General features: G+C 46.0%; 1 protein-coding gene across 2 annotated transcripts; it reads left to right on the forward strand.

Moving 5' to 3' along the window:
* The first annotated feature begins 1,167 nt into the window (after positions 1–1,167).
* Positions 1,168–18,733, forward strand: LOC147634343 (ATP-dependent Clp protease adapter protein CLPS2, chloroplastic-like). Of its 2 annotated transcripts, none has more exons than XM_086805486.1 (4): positions 1,168–1,572; positions 16,896–16,994; positions 18,044–18,153; positions 18,250–18,733. In XM_086805486.1, exons 1-4 carry the CDS (start codon positions 1,257–1,259, stop codon positions 18,328–18,330), a joined length of 606 nt encoding a protein of 201 aa, XP_086661612.1. In that variant the 5' UTR covers positions 1,168–1,256; the 3' UTR covers positions 18,331–18,733. The 2 variants fall into 2 exon arrangements, with proteins under 2 accessions (XP_086661612.1, XP_086661613.1); XM_086805487.1 differs by having other exon boundaries at positions 18,109–18,153.
* Positions 18,734–19,971: the final 1,238 nt, after the last annotated feature.

Raw genomic sequence — 19,971 nt, forward strand, 5'->3', positions numbered from 1 at the left:
CAAAGAGAGAACAACCTTTGCCTAAAAATTGACCAACCAAAACCCTCACAATCTTCCATGCTTCCCTCCCTTCTCCTCCTTCTCGGACATTTCTTTAAGTTGGGCTCTCTATGATCCCTTGCATGAGAGAGAGAGAGAGAGAGAGAGAGAGAGAGAGAGAGAGAGAGAGAGAGAGAGAGAGAGAGAGAGAGAGAGAGAGAGAGAGAGAGAGAGAGAGAGATCCCTAGTTCGTTGCCCCCCCTCCAACCCACGATTATAGGTTTGAGAGACCATGGCTGCAAGTGTGTGGAAAGACAAAGAGAGAGAGGTAGCGAGAGGCTTGAGTAAGAGAGAAAGAGAGAGAGAGAGGGCTAGAGTTGATGCCTCTTCCATGAAAGAAAGAGAAAACGTAGCGAGAATCAGACAAAAGCATAACTGCAAGTAGTTTGATGATGGTGTGTGAGAGAGAGAGTTGCTTATTCTAGCATGTACTTAAGATAAGTGTTGAGAAAAATCTAAAAATCACAAAATAGAAAATACAATGCTTAGGTTCAAACCTTGAAAGTGCTAAGGTTGAGACGTTCGATGAATTTACCAAAACAAATTAATTAATGAAAAACCGCTTATTTATGGTGAATAAGTGACCGAAATCTTTTTCTACATTTAATTAAATAAAAACACATCACAATATGTTACCAATTCTAAGGTTTTTTAAAGTAATTTTCAGCAAGTTTGAGAGAGGATAAGCACACGTCCATGCCCTTCTAATTTTGGGAAGTTCGAGAGGTGGATAACCACATAGATTCTTCCTTGTTGCATAGAGAGAGAGAGAGAGAGAGAGAGAGAGAGAGAGAGAGAGAGAGAGAGAGAGAGACATGGAGGCTACGCGCGTAGAGGGAGAGTCAGGGAGGAGGGGGGAGAGATAGATGGAGAGAAAGAGAGAGAGAGGGACGCACGTACAGGGAGGCTGTTAGAGAGAGAAAGAGGCAAACACGTACAAGGAGGCTGACAGAGAGAAGGAAGAACCTTAGTTGCGCTCGTTAATTAATGCCCGGTAATGGTGATAACACAATTTTGTGAATACGCAACACCAACAAAATGGTGATAACACAATTTTGTGAATATACAACACCAACAAAATGGTGATAACACAATTTTGTGAATATACAACAACAACAAAATGGTGAATTCGCTCGTGCAACCTTATATAAAGTGACAATGGCGGTAAGAAAGTTTCTGTTTCTGCAAAGCAAGAGCGAGCGAGCGAGTTACAATCAATGGCCGTGAGAACCAGCAGTGCCACGTGCTGCGCAGCGCTGCCTACGATATTACCATCATTACCACTCTCCCACGATAAGAAAACCAGCAGCACCCGCCAAACTGTTAAGGCTTTTCCTCCTCCTCCTTTGCGGGTCTGTAGACATCAACAGCAGCAGGGGCTGCATTGCCATGTCCGGCACAAAGGAGCTTCATACAGAGCCAGCGCACAGTGCCTCATGGAGGCCAGATTGGGAAGGACAGGCGGAGCTGGAGTCTTGGAACGGCCCGGGCTTGATCAATCTCAGCCATCGCAAGAACCACGCGTTGAAGAAGGTACCGCCCTTTCTAGCCATCGCAGCTCAAAAGCTCAACAGAACTCTGCATAAGCTCAATGGAATGCTTAGTGCATATTGATTCTGCAAAGGGCATCTTTCATTGTACTCTGCATATGCTAGATGGAATGCATACGGATAAGTGTACATAGCTACATGGATGCAACAAAGACCTCTAACATGGCGAGTTAAGATTCGTAGTTGAAAGTTTAGTTAAGATTCATCTGATTGTGTGTCCACTTTGTGTGTGTATATCCTTGTGCGTGTGTCCATGTATGTGTGTACCGTTTATGTGTGTGAACAGCCTCTAAGGCTAGATATTATGTGTGTGTGAAACCGCTCTTAGGGTGGTTAGAACATCTAGATATTATACCTATTTGACATAAGCAATGATGTCATCTAGATGAGTCTCCAAAGGCTATAAAAGCATTGTACTCGGTGAAGGCTTTACATCAATCTAATCTACTGATCATTGAGTTGTGCAATCACTCTCTCATTTGAATATTTGTCTTTCTTTCTCTACACACTGGCAGCCATGGCATTTGCGTTTGAGCCTCCATAGCCTCTATCTCTGCAGCCCTAATGACCTAAAATCTTACAAAGATGCCCACTCTTTGGCCTTTACAAAGATGAGATGTGTGACTTCATTGTGGTAGACTTTGTGGGCCGGTATGTTGGTGCCTATTTTGTGTTTTTGTAGACGACACAGTAGTGATCTCAAATTCGGCAGAGGGGCTATAACGACACTTCATGGCATTGCAGGCCTTTTGTCAATAGTGGGACGTGACAGTGAATCTTGGCAAGACCAAGGTTATGATCCTCAGCTCCTCGTGCCTTGGGGCTTCTAGATTGAGCTTCACATATGCAAGGAATGAGGTAGACATTGTCTCATCTTGTCACGTGCATCCCGCACTTGGATGCCACTATCTGAATAGCAGGTGGTGCAGGACCTAAAGTAGTAACTGGTCCCTTGTGAGCCCTAGTCCAAGACGAGTCAGCCAGGGATCCATTTTAGAGTCCATGGTTTGGTGTTCAAGTCCCGTACATGGTCATGGTCAAGTGTGCATGTCCCGCACATGATTGTGTCACCCTCTGGAATGCTGTAGTGTTAGGTATCAAGAGTCTTGTTGCATGTACGAGGGCATCTAGGCAAAGGGGCAGCCCTAGGGGCCACCCCATAAGACTTTAAGGCCTTGTCTACAAGGTAGGCAGCCCTTAGGGGCTACCCTATGGGCCATGGAGGCCCCCATGCTCAAGCAATCAGCCCATAGGAGTGCTGGGCAGCAAGTCGGCAGCCTATAGGGGCACACACACCTAGTTGGCCAGCTGCAGGGCAAGTTGGCCAGCCTTTGTTTACCACATGCGTGAAAGGTGCCTTTTTTTGGGTGTTAATTCAAGTTGTGGAGCAGCAGAAACAGGTCGACAACCTCTTCTACAAACCGACCAGCAGTTGGATGTCCTATATAAGAAATAGGCAGGCTAAGGCATTATTATCTTACTCTTTTGCAAGTGCTAGAGTCTCTATGCAAGGGCAGCCAAGGGATTGCTCTTTGCAAGGTGGTTGAAGTAGGGCAAGGGCAGAGGTAACACTCAGCCAAGATCATCTCAGTAGAAGATCACTGCAGTCTGGGTATTTCCAGCCCAAGTCAGTCTTTTTCTACACATTCAATAAAGAAAATGCACGATCCTTGGTGGGTTGGTATGCCAAGGTTACAAAGTGGTTCCTCTCACATGGGCCATTCCACTATAGTTTGGATGCACCGCTATTATCTCTCACCCACCAAGATATTAACCCGACTTATCCAAGCCATAGTGACAACACAACAGGAACGGGAACGGTCCATGCTGTCCGGAATGGGTACGGCATATAGGGATTCGGGAACGGGAACGAGAACGGGAATGCCATGTCACATGCACTCTGCACTGTAGTACATGGTGACAAACTGGATCATCATCATCAGTGCAACATTGTAACAGTATTAGTACCATTCAGGATGATATTTGTCGTACACTGTGACCCCATTGTAATCCTCAGTCTAGGATAAGTCAGGCACGAGCTACATAGGTCATTCTCAGCCATAGCAAGTCAGTTAGTCTGTACAAGTCCCTTAACTCACTTGAAGAGACGCATTCATGCATGTACAGTCAGTAGAAACCTTAGGGTTTGCATTAGAAAGCATTTTGCATATTGCACATCATTCATTCATGGCATCTAGACCATTGCAAAAACCCCAGATATCATCTAGTATTTATGAGGATATTTACTAGGAATTTTCTGGTATTTTTTCCATCATTTTCAGCATTTTATACATCATTTATGCATTTATTGTAGACATGAGCAGTTGGCCAACTGTGTAGCCAGCCGATTGGCTCATTGGGTCTATATAAATAGATCCGCATCATATTCAGCCATTCATTCATCATATTCAGCATAGAGCATTCAAGCGCTTGGCATCTTCAGCACACAAGGAGCATAAGTGATTGTAGTTTTAGCCATCATCGATCATCGTTTTTCTCCTACAGTCCTAGGGTGGCAGCATTGGTCTAATCTTCATACAGACTAGACCACAGGTGTCACAGCTTTTAGCTGGAATACGTTTGTTCATGACCTAAAGACCAGATTTCTCCCGCCCTAGGTACTCCGTCTTCTAAAGACACAAAGACAAACAACAGTCCTAGCTCTAGCTCCGAGGGTAAGGAATCCAAGCCTAAGAAAACCCTTGAGGAAAAGGCTAAAGCAGGCATCACTGGAGGCTATCTTCCTCCAGAGGAGCAAAGACAATATCAATCAGAAAACCGATGTTTCTTCTGTCATACCATTGGGCATGGTAAGAAGGATTGTCCAAAAAGGCAAGCAGAGCAAGCCTCCAAAGAGTCTTCTGCCACAATTGCCACAGCATCCCCAGCTCCTCCAACCCCGCCTACTACCACCAATGCGGTTTAACTTTTACCTTCTATGCATCCTATGTCGTTCGTGGTATTTGATGCTAAGCTGGAGGGTGAGAGCGATGTTGCACAGAAAAGCCTCATCCGAGGTTATGGCTCTGCCAAGGGCCGACAGTTTGTAGTCCTTTTCGATATGGGCAGTTCTGAAGACGTCGCGCTTCCCAGTTGGCTAACAAAATGAGCTGCATGTTAGTCCCATATCATCTGGATGTGGACGGCTTCACACCTGGTCTCTGCATCCACATTTCTCAGAAGGCACAGCAATTTGCCTTTGACGTTCAGAAGACATCACACTTGGTATCAGAGCCAAAAAGGGATAAAAAGGCAAAAACGGCGGGAATGTCAGAAACAGCGGAAACGTCGAAAACGTCGAAAACGACGGAAACGTCAAAAACGGCGAAAAGGCCGAAAACCGGTGAAACGGCAAGTCGGGTTGACTTCAAGTGACGGCCACGAGCCGAAATGGCACTAAGAGCTGAACAAAGGAAGCATTCTAGCTGGATCCTTGTGGGGGCCGTCAGCACTTCCAGCAAAGGGAGAACAGTGGGCTTCGGGATCTTTCAGAGTTACCACCAAGGGCAGGTGATGCTTTGAAGAAAACGGCGAGGCTGGCAAGACAAGGGTGGCGCATGGACCGGCAGCACCTCAGGTGAGGACCGCGGGCAAGGAGTCACTTCAGGTCAAAGACAAAGACGAAGACAAAGGGGCCATGCATGCGGAGGCAGCGCCGAGAATGGGACCGGGTCCGCTTATGCTAAGAAACTGGATGCGGCGGAATGGGACGTCGTGTCGGTGTGGTGCCCATGAAGAGCAGAAAGATGCCGCCAAGCCAATCTTTTGGGATAAAGACAAGCGGCAAAGGCGTCCGCCCCGCTGAGGCCATGACGAGCCTCGTGGCAAAGGAGCCACTCAACCTCACCACGAAGAAAACGGGCTAGGTAGGAGAAGCCGACGCCCTTCCAGATCAAGCAGGATTGCGCCTTGGGTGGATGCAGCAAAGCTGAAGCCCCAAACTTATCCATGTGCAGAGAGAACAAGGTCTAGGCCGGAAGGAGCCGAAGCCTTTCCAGATCAACCCAGGATCAACAAGGGCGAGGCAGCAAAGCCCAGCTCACACTCCTTCGCAGTGCAAAAGCAGGGTGAGACAGAAGGCGTCAATACCCCTTTCAGGCTATGAAGAGCCACACAACGAACCTTCGCGTTCCGCCTGGGGTGAGGGTAAGTCCTAAGAAGAGCCACCAAGAGCCCTGGGTTTTCTCTCCTTCTCCTCGTCTCTGACGTTCCGCCTGGGTGAGGGTAAGTCCTAAGAAGAGGCACCAAGAGTCCTAGGCTTTCTCCTTCTTGTGGCCGTGTCGCCCGCCGAGGCCAGCGCACACGCGTCACCATCTCCTCCGAAGTACCTGCCGGGTGAGGGTAAGTCCTATGACCTTGTACAATTGGAGTTGGGCAAGTGGACCGGAGTCGTTTGGCTCTCCAAGGTCACACCTGAAGATGGAAACAGCTGGATGTGCAAGTGGCAGTGTGCATGCAGTTGGGTGGGTCAAAGTGGCAGTTGGCTCACTGAAGTTCGAAGGCGCGTCTTTGGACCAGGTTACCAGAAGACGGAAACAGCTGGGTGTGCAGGTGGCAATGTGCATGCAGTTGGGTGGGGCAGAGTGGCAGCTGTCTCACTGAAGTTCGAAGGCAGCTTGGATGTGGAAAGCACTCAAATCTAGCCAAAGGGCAAAGTGGGTGCAAGAAAAGAAGATCCGGCCCGAGGCGAAGTTCAAGCAAGTAAAACTTGGCTCCTAGCCGTCCAAGCAGAGCTTGTTGGGATGATGTCTAAGAAGACTGGCGCTTCGCAGTGCGACAAGACACATTCAAAACGTCAAAGGTTCAAGGTGATGGTGCAGAGTCACGAAACGAAGCCGTGTGAAGGTCGTCATGGTGTCATGGGGGCTTGAGCAAGACCAAGTGGAAGGACTTTGCGCCTTGGTGAACAAGAACATGCAAATGATGGCGTCAAGGTCAAGACCGCCTGGACAGGTTGTGGGACAGTTTGGCTGGAGCATGGCAAAGCAGGTCTTGGAGTCAAGGCAGGCTAGAGCACTCGAGTCAGGTGATCCAAAGCCGAAGAAGTGCAGAGGTTCGAATGCCAAAGGTTCGCGGTGGTTTTCACTTGGTGTCAGGTGGGGCCAAAGGCACTTTGTCACAGAGAATCAATGCACTTATGTACCAAACAGGTTGATACAGGGCGTTAAAGGTCCAAGACAACCAAGTGCAGAGTTTGAAGTGGTACAAGATGGGGCAAACCAAGCTGGCGTCAGTGTGGTGGGCAACTCTTGTCCATTGAAGATTCGACACAAAGAGTGCAAGGGGCATCGGAGAGCATCAAGGCTCACAACAACGCTCCAACAAGAAAGAATGTGAAGTCAGATTTGAAGTAAAGATCTTGCAACCAAGTTGGCGTCAACTTGGCGAACAAATCTCGACTTCCATGAAGACTCTTACTTTCCGGGCAAAACTGCATTGCTTAAGGTAATCACTCTTACTCAGCTCAGACAGGAGCTTCGGCGAGACCACGCAGTCACCTCGCCAATTTTGTGGGGATTGGGGGACTCTCAAGCGGGGCTTGAAGTCTAGGCCTTATAGATGAAAAGACAAAAAAATTGAAAAAATGATAAAAAGACAAAAATATGCACAGTTCTTTATTTTGTAAACGGGTTAGACATTGACCTTGCTCATGGCTATAAAGCAGGGTAAAGATCTCCCGTCCTTCAGTAAATATATATCACTTTGCACAGATGCGTTATATGAGGACATGCATCCAACCTTTGGTTTCAAAAGTAATTGACGAGGGCGTCAATTCTATAAAGGGGGGGGGGTGTATGTGACGCGCCTGTCGTTTTTCAGTCGTTTCGGCCGTTTTTCGTGACGCGTCGCGCGGTTGGGATTTCTATCCGGAGGGACTTGGTGCCCGAGGGGTATGCTTGACCGCCCCGAATATAATGCATCTATATGGGGAGGAAGTGCTTGGAGAGGCAAGGCATGGACCCATGGTAGGCACCTAGACGCACTCACGCACCGGGTAGGCACGTTAGGCCTCCCGCGTTGCGAGTGAGGTTTGCGTGTGCCGAGTGCCTCCGGGGGATGCCCTCCCCACCTTGACGGAGTCGAGACCGAAAACGCCGACGGGACCGAAAACGGTGGAAAAACGGCCGCCCCCTGAGGCCGGCGCGCTGTGCCGTGCTGACGGGCCGAGATGGACCCTAGGCCGGCGGATCATGGATGGAAGGCAAGTCTCGTGTGAGGCCAATGGAGCCGAGCCAGGCATGAACGCAAGTGATCGGTGAGACCCGCAAGGCAAACACGGGAGACGCGCTCGACGGGCCCGTGGAGCCGAGTCATGAGCTAGATGAGGCCGCGTGCGGCAAAGACGTGGTGTGTTCGTGCCGGGCGTCTGCTTGTACAGGGCTCGCGTCCATACGGCCATCACAGGTTCCGATTGGATTAGACTGGATTCATCAAAGGTTTAGGAAATCTCAGATTGGGACATTCCTAAGACCGTCCAAGAAATCCGTTTTTTCGTAGGTCTTTGCCAAGTCTATAGTACCCATGTCCATCAGTTTTCCAACCTTGCAGCACCTCTTACCGACTTGCTCAAGGGAGTAAAGACTCGCAAGCAAAAGGTCTTAGTTACAGGCAAGGCGCTTGATGCATTCCGTGCACTCCAGAAAGCTGCCTCAGAAGCGCTTGTATTAAAGTTAGCATCTTGGGATGAACCTTTCGAGGTCATTACTGATGCAAGCAATGTAGCCATAGGTGCAGTTCTCTAGCAGGACAATAGACCCGTGGCATACTACAGTACACAGTTGCATAGAAACACGTTTTATACAGGTTCGAAACGTACGAAACGTTTCGAAACGTTTCGTCCTGTATGAAACGCGTTTCATACATCATGCATATTTTAAAAACCTTAAAAAACGTTTCCTTTCATACATCATGCATATTTTGCATCCCCTTTGGAGGAATGAGGAGCAATACCTCAATGAGGAGCTAGAGTCAGGATGGGTCGAGTACATTACCAAGTTGGTGGGAGTGGGAGGTGATATACAGCTTATGAGAAAGCTTGAGGATGAGCTTCTCATTTACCGCAACGGTAGCCATATGTTTGGGCGAGCTACTACATTGCTCAGGGAGACAATTGGAGCCAGTATCTTGGTGGGAGAAATACGGTATTGGGACATCCAACTTGGTAAGGTTTCTTGATTCTTGAATCTTGTATCTTTGTCTCCTGAGTCCTACTCTTTCAAAATCTACATTCAAATGCTACTTTCTTTTTGACTCTAACTTAACATTCTTTTTTGTACAATGTAGAGACGGATTGCATTGAGAGTTCTCTCCCAAGATTGCAGTTCAGGGCCTTGTGAGAGAAACTGGAGTACATGGGCTCTTTTTCACACGAAAAAGAGAAATAGACTCTCCTTAGCACAATTGGAGAGGCTTGTCTTTTGTCATTGCAATCTCCGATTGCTAGAACAAAAGGGTCATCCCATTGAGCCTCGCCAAGTGAATCCAGATAAGATTGATATCATGAAGTGCAAGGAGATTCCTGACATTCCTCAGGAGGAGAGAGACATCTATTCTATGCTCTATGAGGAGATCATGGCTCCGGCTCGCACTACACGATCTTCTCGAGAGGCTGCACTTGCACCTCTAGAGGATGAGGCATTTGAGGACTCGGCTACCAGCAGTGACCTTGAGAGTGAGGCGGCAGAGACAGAAGATGCAGATGAGGATGAGCATGAGGATGCAGATAGTAGCTAGCAGCTGCCAGTATCATTTTATTTGGACATGTTATTTAGTTTGAACTTTGGACATGTTATTTATTTTGATCTTGGATTTGGAGCTTTTTGGTGTGATCACAACGCTCAAACATTGGAAGCCTTTTCTTTATGAACAGGTTTTCACAATAAAAACAGACCACCAAGCACTTAAGTGGCTTCAAACCATGGCAAGTGTGACATCCATCTGATATACGGGCCACTGTTTAGAAGAAGCAAGGGCAAGAACGGTCCGAATCGTGGTCATCCTCGTTGTTGATGCAAAGGTATCCTCATAGTCGATGCCTGGCCGCTGAGCATAACCCTTAGCCACAAGCGTGGCTTTGTGTTTGTCCACCAACCCATCTGACGTATACTTGGTCTTAAAGACCCACTTGACACCAATGACAGACCGTTTCGACGGCCTCGGTACCAACTCCCAAGTGTTGTTCTTCTCAATGGCATCCAGTTCCACCTGCATGGCTTTTCTCCAAGTATCCTGTGCAAGGCCTTCCTTGACGGAAGTGGGCTCTTTGTCCCGCATGATACGAGACAACAAAGCATAGTTTACCTGTAAAAGCTCTGCTAAATGACTTTTATCACGGACTCTATGCGATCTTTGAGGTCCGTTCTCTGTGGTCCATTTGGAGGGAAGCTCCGTGACACCTGACTCTCGAACGGTGTCCACTAACCACCTGGGTACTCGAACAGAACGCAGAGTCTCCTGCTGCTGCGGGGGCTCATCTCCAGCTGCGGGGTCGACCTCCTGAATTGACTGAGGGTGTCCAGCTGGAACAATAGACTGGGAATCATCATCAGAATCCTCTGGGTCTCCAAGAAGTGGCAGCTCATCAACAGTGGAAACCAGAACATACCCATCAAAGACCACATCCTTGCTGACAACAACCTCGTTCCTCTCTGGATCATACAACCTATATCCCTTGGAAAGAGAGTTATATCCCACAAAGATAAGCTTTTGGGACTTTGAGTCGAGCTTCCCTCTCTGCTTCTTCGGAATGTGAACATATGCATCGCTCCCAAACACACGGAAATGGGAGACATTAGGTTTCTTGCCAAAATATGCCTCAAAGGGAGTCATGTTCGGTACTGAAGTCATCGGAGAACGGTTGAGGATATGGACAGCCGTAGCCACAACCTCTCCTCAAAGTGGACGAGGAAGATCACGATGCTCTAGCATCGTCCTCGCCATCTCCACCACAGTCCTGTTCTTACGTTCAACTACTCCATTCTCTGACGACGAACGTGTATTGGTCAGCTCCCTCTTGATACCATGTTCTGCACAAAATCTCACGAAAGCATTAGAAGAAATTCACCTCCTTTGTCAGCCCGAAGAGTGTTCACCTGCAAGCTAGGCTCTTTCTCCACCATCACATGCCACTCCTTGAACCGAGCAAAAGCTTGGTCCTTCTGTGAAAGGAAATAAACCCATGTGAATCTGGAACAATCATCAACAAGAAGCATAAAGTACAAAGAACCTTCCAAAGATGCTGTCTGCATGGGTCCACACAAGTCAGTGTGTACCAACTCCAATGGTTTCGAAGCTCGCTTCGGAAAAGATTCTCTGTGCTGCTTACCACGAGTGCAAGAATTGCAGTGTCCTTGCTTGCTGCCAACATCTGGCAAGCCAACCGCCATCTGGTCCTCGCCGTAGCGCATCCACATTCAAGTGGTGAAACCGAAAGTGCCACAAGTCACCAACCTGAGAACGTGTCAAAGAGGAGAGTGCGGAGAGTTTGTATATACCATTCTCCACATTGCCTTCCCAAACAACCTGGCCAGTCTCACGGTCCTGTAGAGCAACAGAATGCTCCTCAAACTCCACCCGGAAGCCAGTCTTGCATACCTCATGCACTGACAACAGATGAAAACCAAGTACTGGGATGTAAAGAACACGAGAGGAATGCTTTCCCCCTCTGCCATCGGGAATGATCTGCATCCGGCCCTCACTGTGTATCGGTATGGTGGAATTGTTGCCAATAAAAATGCGACCTGATTGCCATTTCAGGTCCAGAAAGAAGTCACAGGAAGGAGTCATGCGCCTGGAAGCACCACTGTCAAGAATCCATTTCCGAGTATCCTTTGCGGTGAAGCCAATTGCCTCCTCGCTTGAAGAAGATGAAGCATCCGTGTCCATCATCTCTAAGTGCACAAAGGCTGGAGTCTTTGCAGCTGAAGCTGAAGAATCAGCACTCATCCCAGTCCGCTTGGGACACTTCCTCCAATAATGGCCTTTCTCGCCACAATCATTACAGGTCCTCTCGGCCTTCAGTTTCTCTTGGTCTGAGTCGGGCTTCTCCGATGAAGCCTTCCCTTTGTCCTTGTTGTTGTTATTATGGAATTTCGATCGTTTGCCAGTTAAGGCCTCAGAACCTCCGCCCTGTGGAGGGTTCGTGAATCTTTCCTCTTGGTCGAAGACCATGGGCACAAACTCCTCCTATGTGATGGTCTGAGCCTGCCACTGGTAATCAACGAAGAGTAAAAGGCTGAGTACTGAGAGGGCAAACGTGACAGCAACGTTATGGCCATATCCTCTGATGATATCTCTTTCCTTGCCTGGAGCCCTTCTTGCTGAAGAGCCTGCAGCTTGTTGATGTGCTCCCGCATCGTCGACGACTTTGCAGGATTCATCACCTACATCTGAACTTCCAAAGGAGATTCTCTTCATGGGTGATACCTTGTTGTAGAGAGAAGCCAAATGCTGCCAAATACCTCTGGCCACCGTCATGTGCTTGATATGATTGATTACCTGTGGTGTGCAATTGAGGAAGATGAAAGAACGGACTGTGGCATTGTGACAGGATCCCATAACTGTGCTCGTGTCTCCCATTCCTTATCGAATAGAGGGTGACTCCCCTTCCTCTTAACTCCGGCCGTGGAACCCCAACAACAATGAAATCAGCCAAGTCATAAGACTCCAAAACAGATTCCATCATTACCCTCCATATGCCGTAGTTGTTCCCGTCCAACTGACGGTCAATTGGGAACGTGGGGAGTGTCGGGATCTTCACGTGCTTCTGAGCCATCTCAAGTAAATCTGCCATTGCGGGGGTGTAACTGAAAAGGGAGGGTGGATGAGAAAAAATGAAGAACTAAACCTGCAAGTGGCTGTCCAGCAACAAGGCCCGTCTTTTGCTTGCTTCTCCTCTTCCCGTACGGCCCAAAACAGTCCTCCAATCAGCACTACAAACAGCCCCCCTCTTGCTCACACAGTTCCCAAGATCTTCCAAGAGCCTAGAGCTCTGATACCATGTTAGAATATGCAGCGGAGATGAAGACAAGATCTGAAAACACCTAGAGCAAGTGCACAGCAGAAAAACGCAGAAATGAGAGAGAGAGAGAGAAGCGTATAACTTTGCTATATACACAAGAGAAATCCCGGAATACAAGATGAATAGTGTGGGGGGCAAGGGGCCATTTTATATGGTCCCATGCAGCTAGTCGGCTTGCTGAAAAACAGCCGACAGCCCTCATAGCTTGCCCATGACCTGCTCCCTCCAGTCGGCCAGCAGTAGACCTGTCGGCCAGCTCTGGACAGTTAGCCAGCATATAGGGGAGAGCCTGGGGGCAACAGAGCAGTGATATAGCCCTCCACACCAAGGGAAAAAATACGGAAAAATATGGAGAGTGGGGAAAAATGAGAAAACACCTAAATCGGGCGGGCACACCCACAACAGAGGCCATGGTGTAAATATACAGACAGGAGATGATTGCTAACAGGTCTCCATTAAACATTTCTTGGCACCTCCACTTGCATATGTCTCATCACAGTCCACCTTTGCCCACCATGACCAAGTAGCTTGCTCCTTGGACCGCTAGCTATGTTGGAGGGATCATCTCCACTGTTTTGGTTGCTTCCCCTGTGACATGCAAGGGATTTGACCGCCGTAAACACAACCTTAGGCTAACTAAACTGCACTTAATGATGCTTAAGAGATAGACAAATAGTGTTAATGCAATGCAATGCAACTATATTAGATGAATGGGTTAGAATGAGATCTAAACAGATCTATGATGCTGTCCTAGATGAATATCCTTCTCGGGATGAGAGGAATAGGCTGAATACTGATGCCGAGGACTGTTCCTTGCTCCAATGCTGAGGTCCACCCTTCGATGCCGGCTTCCCTCTATGTAGGAGATAGGAATGATGACTTATATGCTGAATATGCTGATATGCTAGATGAACTGCTGTCCCACTGACTTTCCCTTGTCTCTTGGGAAGTAAACGCTGAAGGGATGGCTTAGAACTGATGGGATGCTGAATTGATGCTGAAACGCAGATGCTCTCCTTGTTGCTTGGGAAGGAAACGCTGAGGAAACGGATGCGTTTGCTGAACTGAGATACTGGTATGCGCTGAACTGAGATGCGCTGATGTATGCTGAAAACGCTGATGATTCATGGACTGAATGGATGCGCCTCTATTTATATGTGTGCATGATGCTGGTCGGCCAGCCTTGCTGCAGTCGGCCAGCTCCTGAATGCTCATGACTGCACATAAATGCCATAAATGCTAGTTGGCTGCTTATAAATGCTGTTGGCTGGTGCTAAGGTGCTGTCGGCTGATGCTAACACTGTTTACCTGATGTAGCTAAATGCCTTACAATGCTCATGATGACTGAAGTGCTGATGTTGGTGATGAAACACCCCCATGCTTATATTGATATATGCTTGATTAATTCTTAGATATCCTGATTAATGCTTGATGATGCCATGCCACTTGTACACCTGATGGGTGTGCACGTGACATCCCCCCTCTGGAGGACGTCCCCCAGCTTGGGAAATTTTCCCATATTTTTTTGGATTTTTGCCACATTTTTGACACCTTTTCTGGCATATTCCACATTATGCCCCAGTCGGCCTGCTTTATGCTGGCCGACTGGGCTCTCTAGGTGCTATATAAGCATCGACTTTGCTCTTAGTTATATCATCTCATTTTTTTGCATATTTTGGGATATTGGCTGCACCTACGGTGTGCTCGTGCTGCATACTCCAACTTTCTAACCACCTTTTGGGTATATGATCTTCCTCAGTTACTGTGCATCTTGTATTTGTGAACTTCAGTTCTCTTTCACTGTTTGGCACTTTGTCATTGTATCAGAGGTAGTTCAGGACTGAGGATTTTTTGGACAACACCTTTACTTTTTTACTGCTCAGAGGAGGTGGGATGTGGATTCATCTAGAGGCTGCGTTTTCTGCGTCGTGGACAGCCTACAATTTGCTATGTTTTTTGTGTGGTCAGCCTACAAGCTGCGTTTTTCTCCAGAGAGCTGCAGATTGCTGTGTTTTCAGCCTGGGCAACCTTCAAAGGGCTGCATTTTCTTTTGGACACCCCCTCTAGTTTGCAGAAAGTCCCTACCCTGGACTAACTAGAACGCTAGGTTCTAGTTGCCACACCCACCCAACCTTCATCGCGCATTGGGAGGGACTCCCGTCTTCACCCCTCTACTTTCACCTCAGCTTATGCTGGTGGTTAGTTTTTTGGCTGAGTTTGCATCTTCGGCAAATCCAAGGAGGAGTTTGCTTCAGGATCCAAGGATAAAGATCAAGGCAAAGAAAAGGGAGAATCTATAGAGAGGAAATGCCACTACTGTGGCAAGGCTAGTCATCTTCGGCTTGATTGCTTCAAGAAGAAGAGAGACGAGGAGAAAAAGTCAAAACAGAAGGACTCCAACAACAAAGAATGTAAACCGAAAGACAAAGATGCAACCTTTGTTCTAGTCGAAGAGTGCACCTCATCCACTGAGGCGCGGACTACTACCTCTCTTGAGGATTGGATTGTGGATTCCGGGGCTACTTCTCACATGACTCACAACAAGGATATCTTGGAGGACTCTCACTTTGTCTCTATGCAGGTCCGACTTGTGACCAATCAACCTGTTTATACATCGATTATGGGTAATATTCCTCTAGTTACTCCCTCAGGGAGGCCCCAGTACGTGGAGAATGTCCTTTATGTTCCAAAGTTATCCAAAAACTTACTCTCTGTCTTCAAGATAGGCTAGAAAGGCTACGGCTTATACTTGGATGATCAAGTTTTGGAGTTCATTCATAGAGATTCTCACAAGATTATCGCTCGGGGCATACAAGACGGGGTAGTAGACGGAAGAACAGGACCGTGGTTGAGATGGCTCGATCTCTTCTTTCTCATTCTCAGCTTCCTCAAAAGTTTTGGGCTGAAGCAGTTAACATTGCACATTGCTGTGTACATCATCAACTGTTCCCTCACAAAGGCGGTCAATGGGAAGACTCAAGAGGAGGCATATTCTTGGCGAAAGCCATGAGTTTCTTATTTTCACGTCTTCGGATGCGATGCTCATGTTCATGTTCCCGATTCTCATGGGACGAAGTTTGACCCCGAATCCACCAAAATGATCTTCGTCGGCTACAGTGAACACTCCAAAGCCTTTCGCCTTTGGGGTCCCAACAAAGAGAAAGTTATACTATCTCGGAACGTGCGCTTTGATGAAACACCGGAGACTTTCGGATCATGAGGAGCACACTGGTCAGTGTTGTGTAAAGCCTGTGAACTTTGAAGTTTGAAGGAGGTCGAGTGATAAGACTCTGTTCAATCCCAGGGAGGGGCGGCCAGCAGCGAGCGCAGACACACAGCCGTCCGTTTTTTTAATTATCTTGGGGAAAGTACTGGTTGAAGGTACTTTAGTACCTTAGGTACCTCAAAGGTACCTTTGATTGATGGACGGCAGCCGTTGCACACTAGGCCGTCACAACGAACAGCCGTTCTAGAAACGGCAGCGCTGTTCCCAAAATGGCATCAAGCTTTCCCACTCGACCGCCACATCATCGGCTGTTCCGAGCCATTCCGGCGTTCCATGCGAGTACGTTCCACCATTCTAGACCACAGGGAACGGCGTTTCCTGCGACTATGATTATCCAAGCTGACCTCTTCAGACTAGAGAGCCATGTCACACGGCTGGATTCACTGCAGCTTCCTACCAAGATGCATTCTTACTTGAACCACTTTATGAGGCTTACAGAGGATGACTTCATTTCTCTCTTATTGATATTTGCTATGTTATCTTCATTTTTATTTCAGTTTTAATGGATTAGAAACGATATACTGTAACCAATCTGTTGAATCCTCGGCTATTCGTTCTGTGGAAGTGCACTTGATATTGAAGAAGGATTGCGAGCGGCGGCACACACCATATATTGATTCAGTATAAGACTGCACTCTTCCATAAGCACTCTTTTGTTGTTCCTATTTTTGTGCTTGTTGACAGTATTTCAAGAGTGGACCCCGATATCTAGCGTTCTCATGAAATTTTAGCATTCAATGACCTTTAAACATTTCCAATAAACAAAAGGTTATGGTGTAAGAATCTATGAATATTCAGGTGAAAAAGCAATCAATATAGCCCCTTATATTGTGTTTATGTAAGTTTTATTTTCTTATGGCATCGAAAGAAGAAGTGAAAAAGAATGCGATTGCCACTTTTTTTCTTGGAGTAACATTGCTATTGCTTACAGCTGACATTCAAAGCCTTTTCGCATAAGCGGCTGACATGGGTGAGAATTATCGTTTTTTGTTTTCATAAGGAGGGGAGATGGGAAAGTTGTCACAGAGACGCATATATGGCGGAGGAGATCGATATCGTGTTCTCCTTGTAGACCATGAGAGGCACACTCAGGCACAAGGTTAGTGTTACTCAACCCATGGATGTGCTGGTTTTACATGGCAGTGCATAGCTAGGTTGATCAAGCATGACAAGGTTGAAAAGCTCACATTGGCTTGTTTTTTTTGAAACTGTTCCAATTGCTCCTGAATTGGTCTTGTTATCTTTAGCTTGTGTCTGAGTAAGGAAACAGCTTGACAAGGAGGTTTGCAAAGTTGAGGCAAGTTGGCCAAATGTTTTCATGCTGTTGTAATTTAGAACTGCAAACGTCATGAGAACACAAAAAAGTTTAAAAAACTAAAAAATGTGTTTTGGGCTTACCTGGATGGTAGTAAGGAAACAGCTTGATGAGGAGGTTTGCAAAGTTGAGGCCAAATGTTTTCATGCTGTTGTAATTTAGAACTGCAAACGTCATGAGAACACAAAAAAGTGTTAAAAACTAAAAAATGTGTTTTGGGCTTACCTGGATGGTAGTAAGGAAACAGCTTGATGAGGAGGTTTGCAAAGTTGAGGTCAAATGTTTTCATGCTGTTGTGATTCAGAACTGCAAACGTCATGAGAACACAAAAAAGTTTTAAAAACTAAAAAATGTGTTTTGGGCTATGTAAACCAGGTGGTCTTGCAACTATGGCTGTAGCCTCCACACAAAGTTCAACAACTAATCTTATTTTGCACTTGACAAGGACAGCATTTCTTACAGCTCTTGAGAGAGAGAACTATCTTGATTAGCGTGTTGCAGCTGTCCATATGCTATAGAGGCTTGTGTACAAAAAGAGAGAGATTATAGAATTCGGTCTCTGAACTGTAGAAAAGAGAAGAGTAGGTGTAAGTGACAAGTGCAAAGGTAGGTGCGTGAAGTGATTTGGTTTGGAGTGGGTACAGTGTCTCATGATTATGCCCGAGTAACTATGCCTGAGTAACTAAGTTTTCATGCAACTATGTCTGAATAGCGTTCCCCTCTCCAATTTAACCCCCTTTAATCTGTTGGTGCTCAATTTCTCTCCTGCAAGCATCAACTTTATTTATTTGGGTTTTATTCGAGAGTGTAACCTGGCTTTAAATGGTGTGTAGTTGCGTCTGTTCTTCCGAAGGTAGTACCCTCATTAACAGCCGATGACGCCAGAAAATGTTTTCAGATTTCTCGAGAAAAGGGTGTGGGAATCGTGACAGTCACTGTCAAGGTATGTCTACACTTTTTAAGTAGAATGATAAAGCCTTCATACTGTTTTTGGTGCTTTGTCATGATTTTCTTAAGTCTTGAATTTCTACTGCAATAGGAACATGCAGAATTTTATGCGCAGATGATGGCCCGGTGTGGTCTGAGATCAGGAATTGAACCTGACGTGGACACAATCTAAGTAGGGTTGTCTTCTTTCAGTTGTGGATTCTCTACTGTCATTAGCCAGTAATGCAAAAGAAAGAGCTTCCTTTGGTGGCCTGTAAGGGAAAAGAGGTGGAAGCATTGCACCATTGTTTACTTTCTGTTAAAGCTGTAGACAAGCCTTGGCCTGACAGCAGACGAGGCTGGGGTTGTGCCAGTGTGTTGTGGGGATATGTTCTGCTCATGTAATATGCACCTGGGCTTCCTCTATGATGCATACATGACTTATACTATGTAACAGAACTTACTAATGGTTTGAGAAAGTGTTGATAGTCCACTTTCCAGATGCCTCTCCACCATTGTGCAAAAACCTTTATTATGTATGTCTTGTGATACAGTATAGCATTGCAAAGCATTTCAGTAGCCCATTACTTTGCACACATTACTTTTATATTCAAGCTTGTAGATCCCTTTGATCGGTGCTTTGGAGGTTGGCACCAGTGACGGCGCTAGCATTCATGTATGCATGCCTACATAATTATGTATTTATATATACATACATATGTACGCACATAATTATATTCTGGCAAATACTTATTAGACTTGGCATAGATGGATCATCCCTCGTACTGCACTTGTAACGTGTTATCACTTTTATATTACATGTCCCATATACCTATAAAGCATTTCCCGATTCATTCTTTAAAGTTTTGGTTCATGCTATTAAAGATGGATTTCTTCATCTTCTGATTATCACTCAAGCTTATATTCATGCTAATAATCAGGTCAAACATTTTTATTTCTCTATGCACCCCCCCACCCGCCCCCAAAAAAAAAGATGACTTCAAGTACATAAAGGTGGTTGAAAGTACTAGGATGAGTAAAGAAATCTCAAAGAACATTACATTCTATGAGAAAACTCTTGGTTGTAGCAAGTTAAAAGAAGCAGTATACTGTGGTCCATGTGACCATCAAAGTATAAACAATGGCATTTGAAATGCAATGGAGTGAGTAGGTTGGTCATAAGAGTTTTTTTAAATTTTAAATTAGAGTTAAAATAAATTGTTAATTCATGTTGCTCATGTTTACCTAAAGAATACATGATAATCAAGAGAAATTTTAAATTGTTAATTCATATTGCTCATATGTTTAGCTAGAGAGATCATTAGAGGATGATATCAACACTAATATAGGTAATTAAGGTATGAGAAAAGACTAATTAAAGTATCATGTTTTTTGCATAATGAGAATGAGCTTGTTACATTTGTCCGTAGCTCTCATAGAGCTCTTATTCACGTGTTCTATGCGCACTTATGTCATCCATGTGTTCTAAAATGCCCACATGCCGTGTGTACTTACATCTTCTATATGCCTACTTTTTGACCATTGATCACCTTTTACATTTCTTCATTCACATTCTCTAATAATCTTAACTTGTATCCTTTTCAATTTCATAGCATCCTAATTTTCTTTTACCTTACTCTCATATACATGTGTCCTGTACATGACATGATAGGCACCATGTTTCAACAAGTAAGACCCAATCTAGAAAAGGAGAGAAAATTTAAAGAACAACTCTATACCAAGGAGAACATCAATAGGATTATGATTGATCTTAAATTCCTCACACATGTAGTCAGTGCTATTACAAGGATAAGAAAGAGTTTCCTTGAGGGAA

The sequence above is a fragment of the Cibotium barometz genome, chromosome 11 (assembly GCF_041138505.1).
Source record: "Cibotium barometz isolate CiBa-2024 chromosome 11, ASM4113850v1, whole genome shotgun sequence".
NCBI lineage: Eukaryota > Viridiplantae > Streptophyta > Polypodiopsida > Cyatheales > Cibotiaceae > Cibotium > Cibotium barometz.

Excerpts from the sequence above, each read along its gene's own strand:
- LOC147634343 (XM_086805486.1), top strand. The coding sequence starts at position 1,257 with ATGGCCGTGAGAACCAGCAGTGCCACGTGCTGCGCAGCGCTGCCTACG. Across the intron at positions 16,995-18,043 it reads GAGGCACACTCAGGCACAAG|TTGCGTCTGTTCTTCCGAAG; the intron begins GTTAGTGTTACT and ends AATGGTGTGTAG. Across the intron at positions 18,154-18,249 it reads TCGTGACAGTCACTGTCAAG|GAACATGCAGAATTTTATGC; the intron begins GTATGTCTACAC and ends CTACTGCAATAG.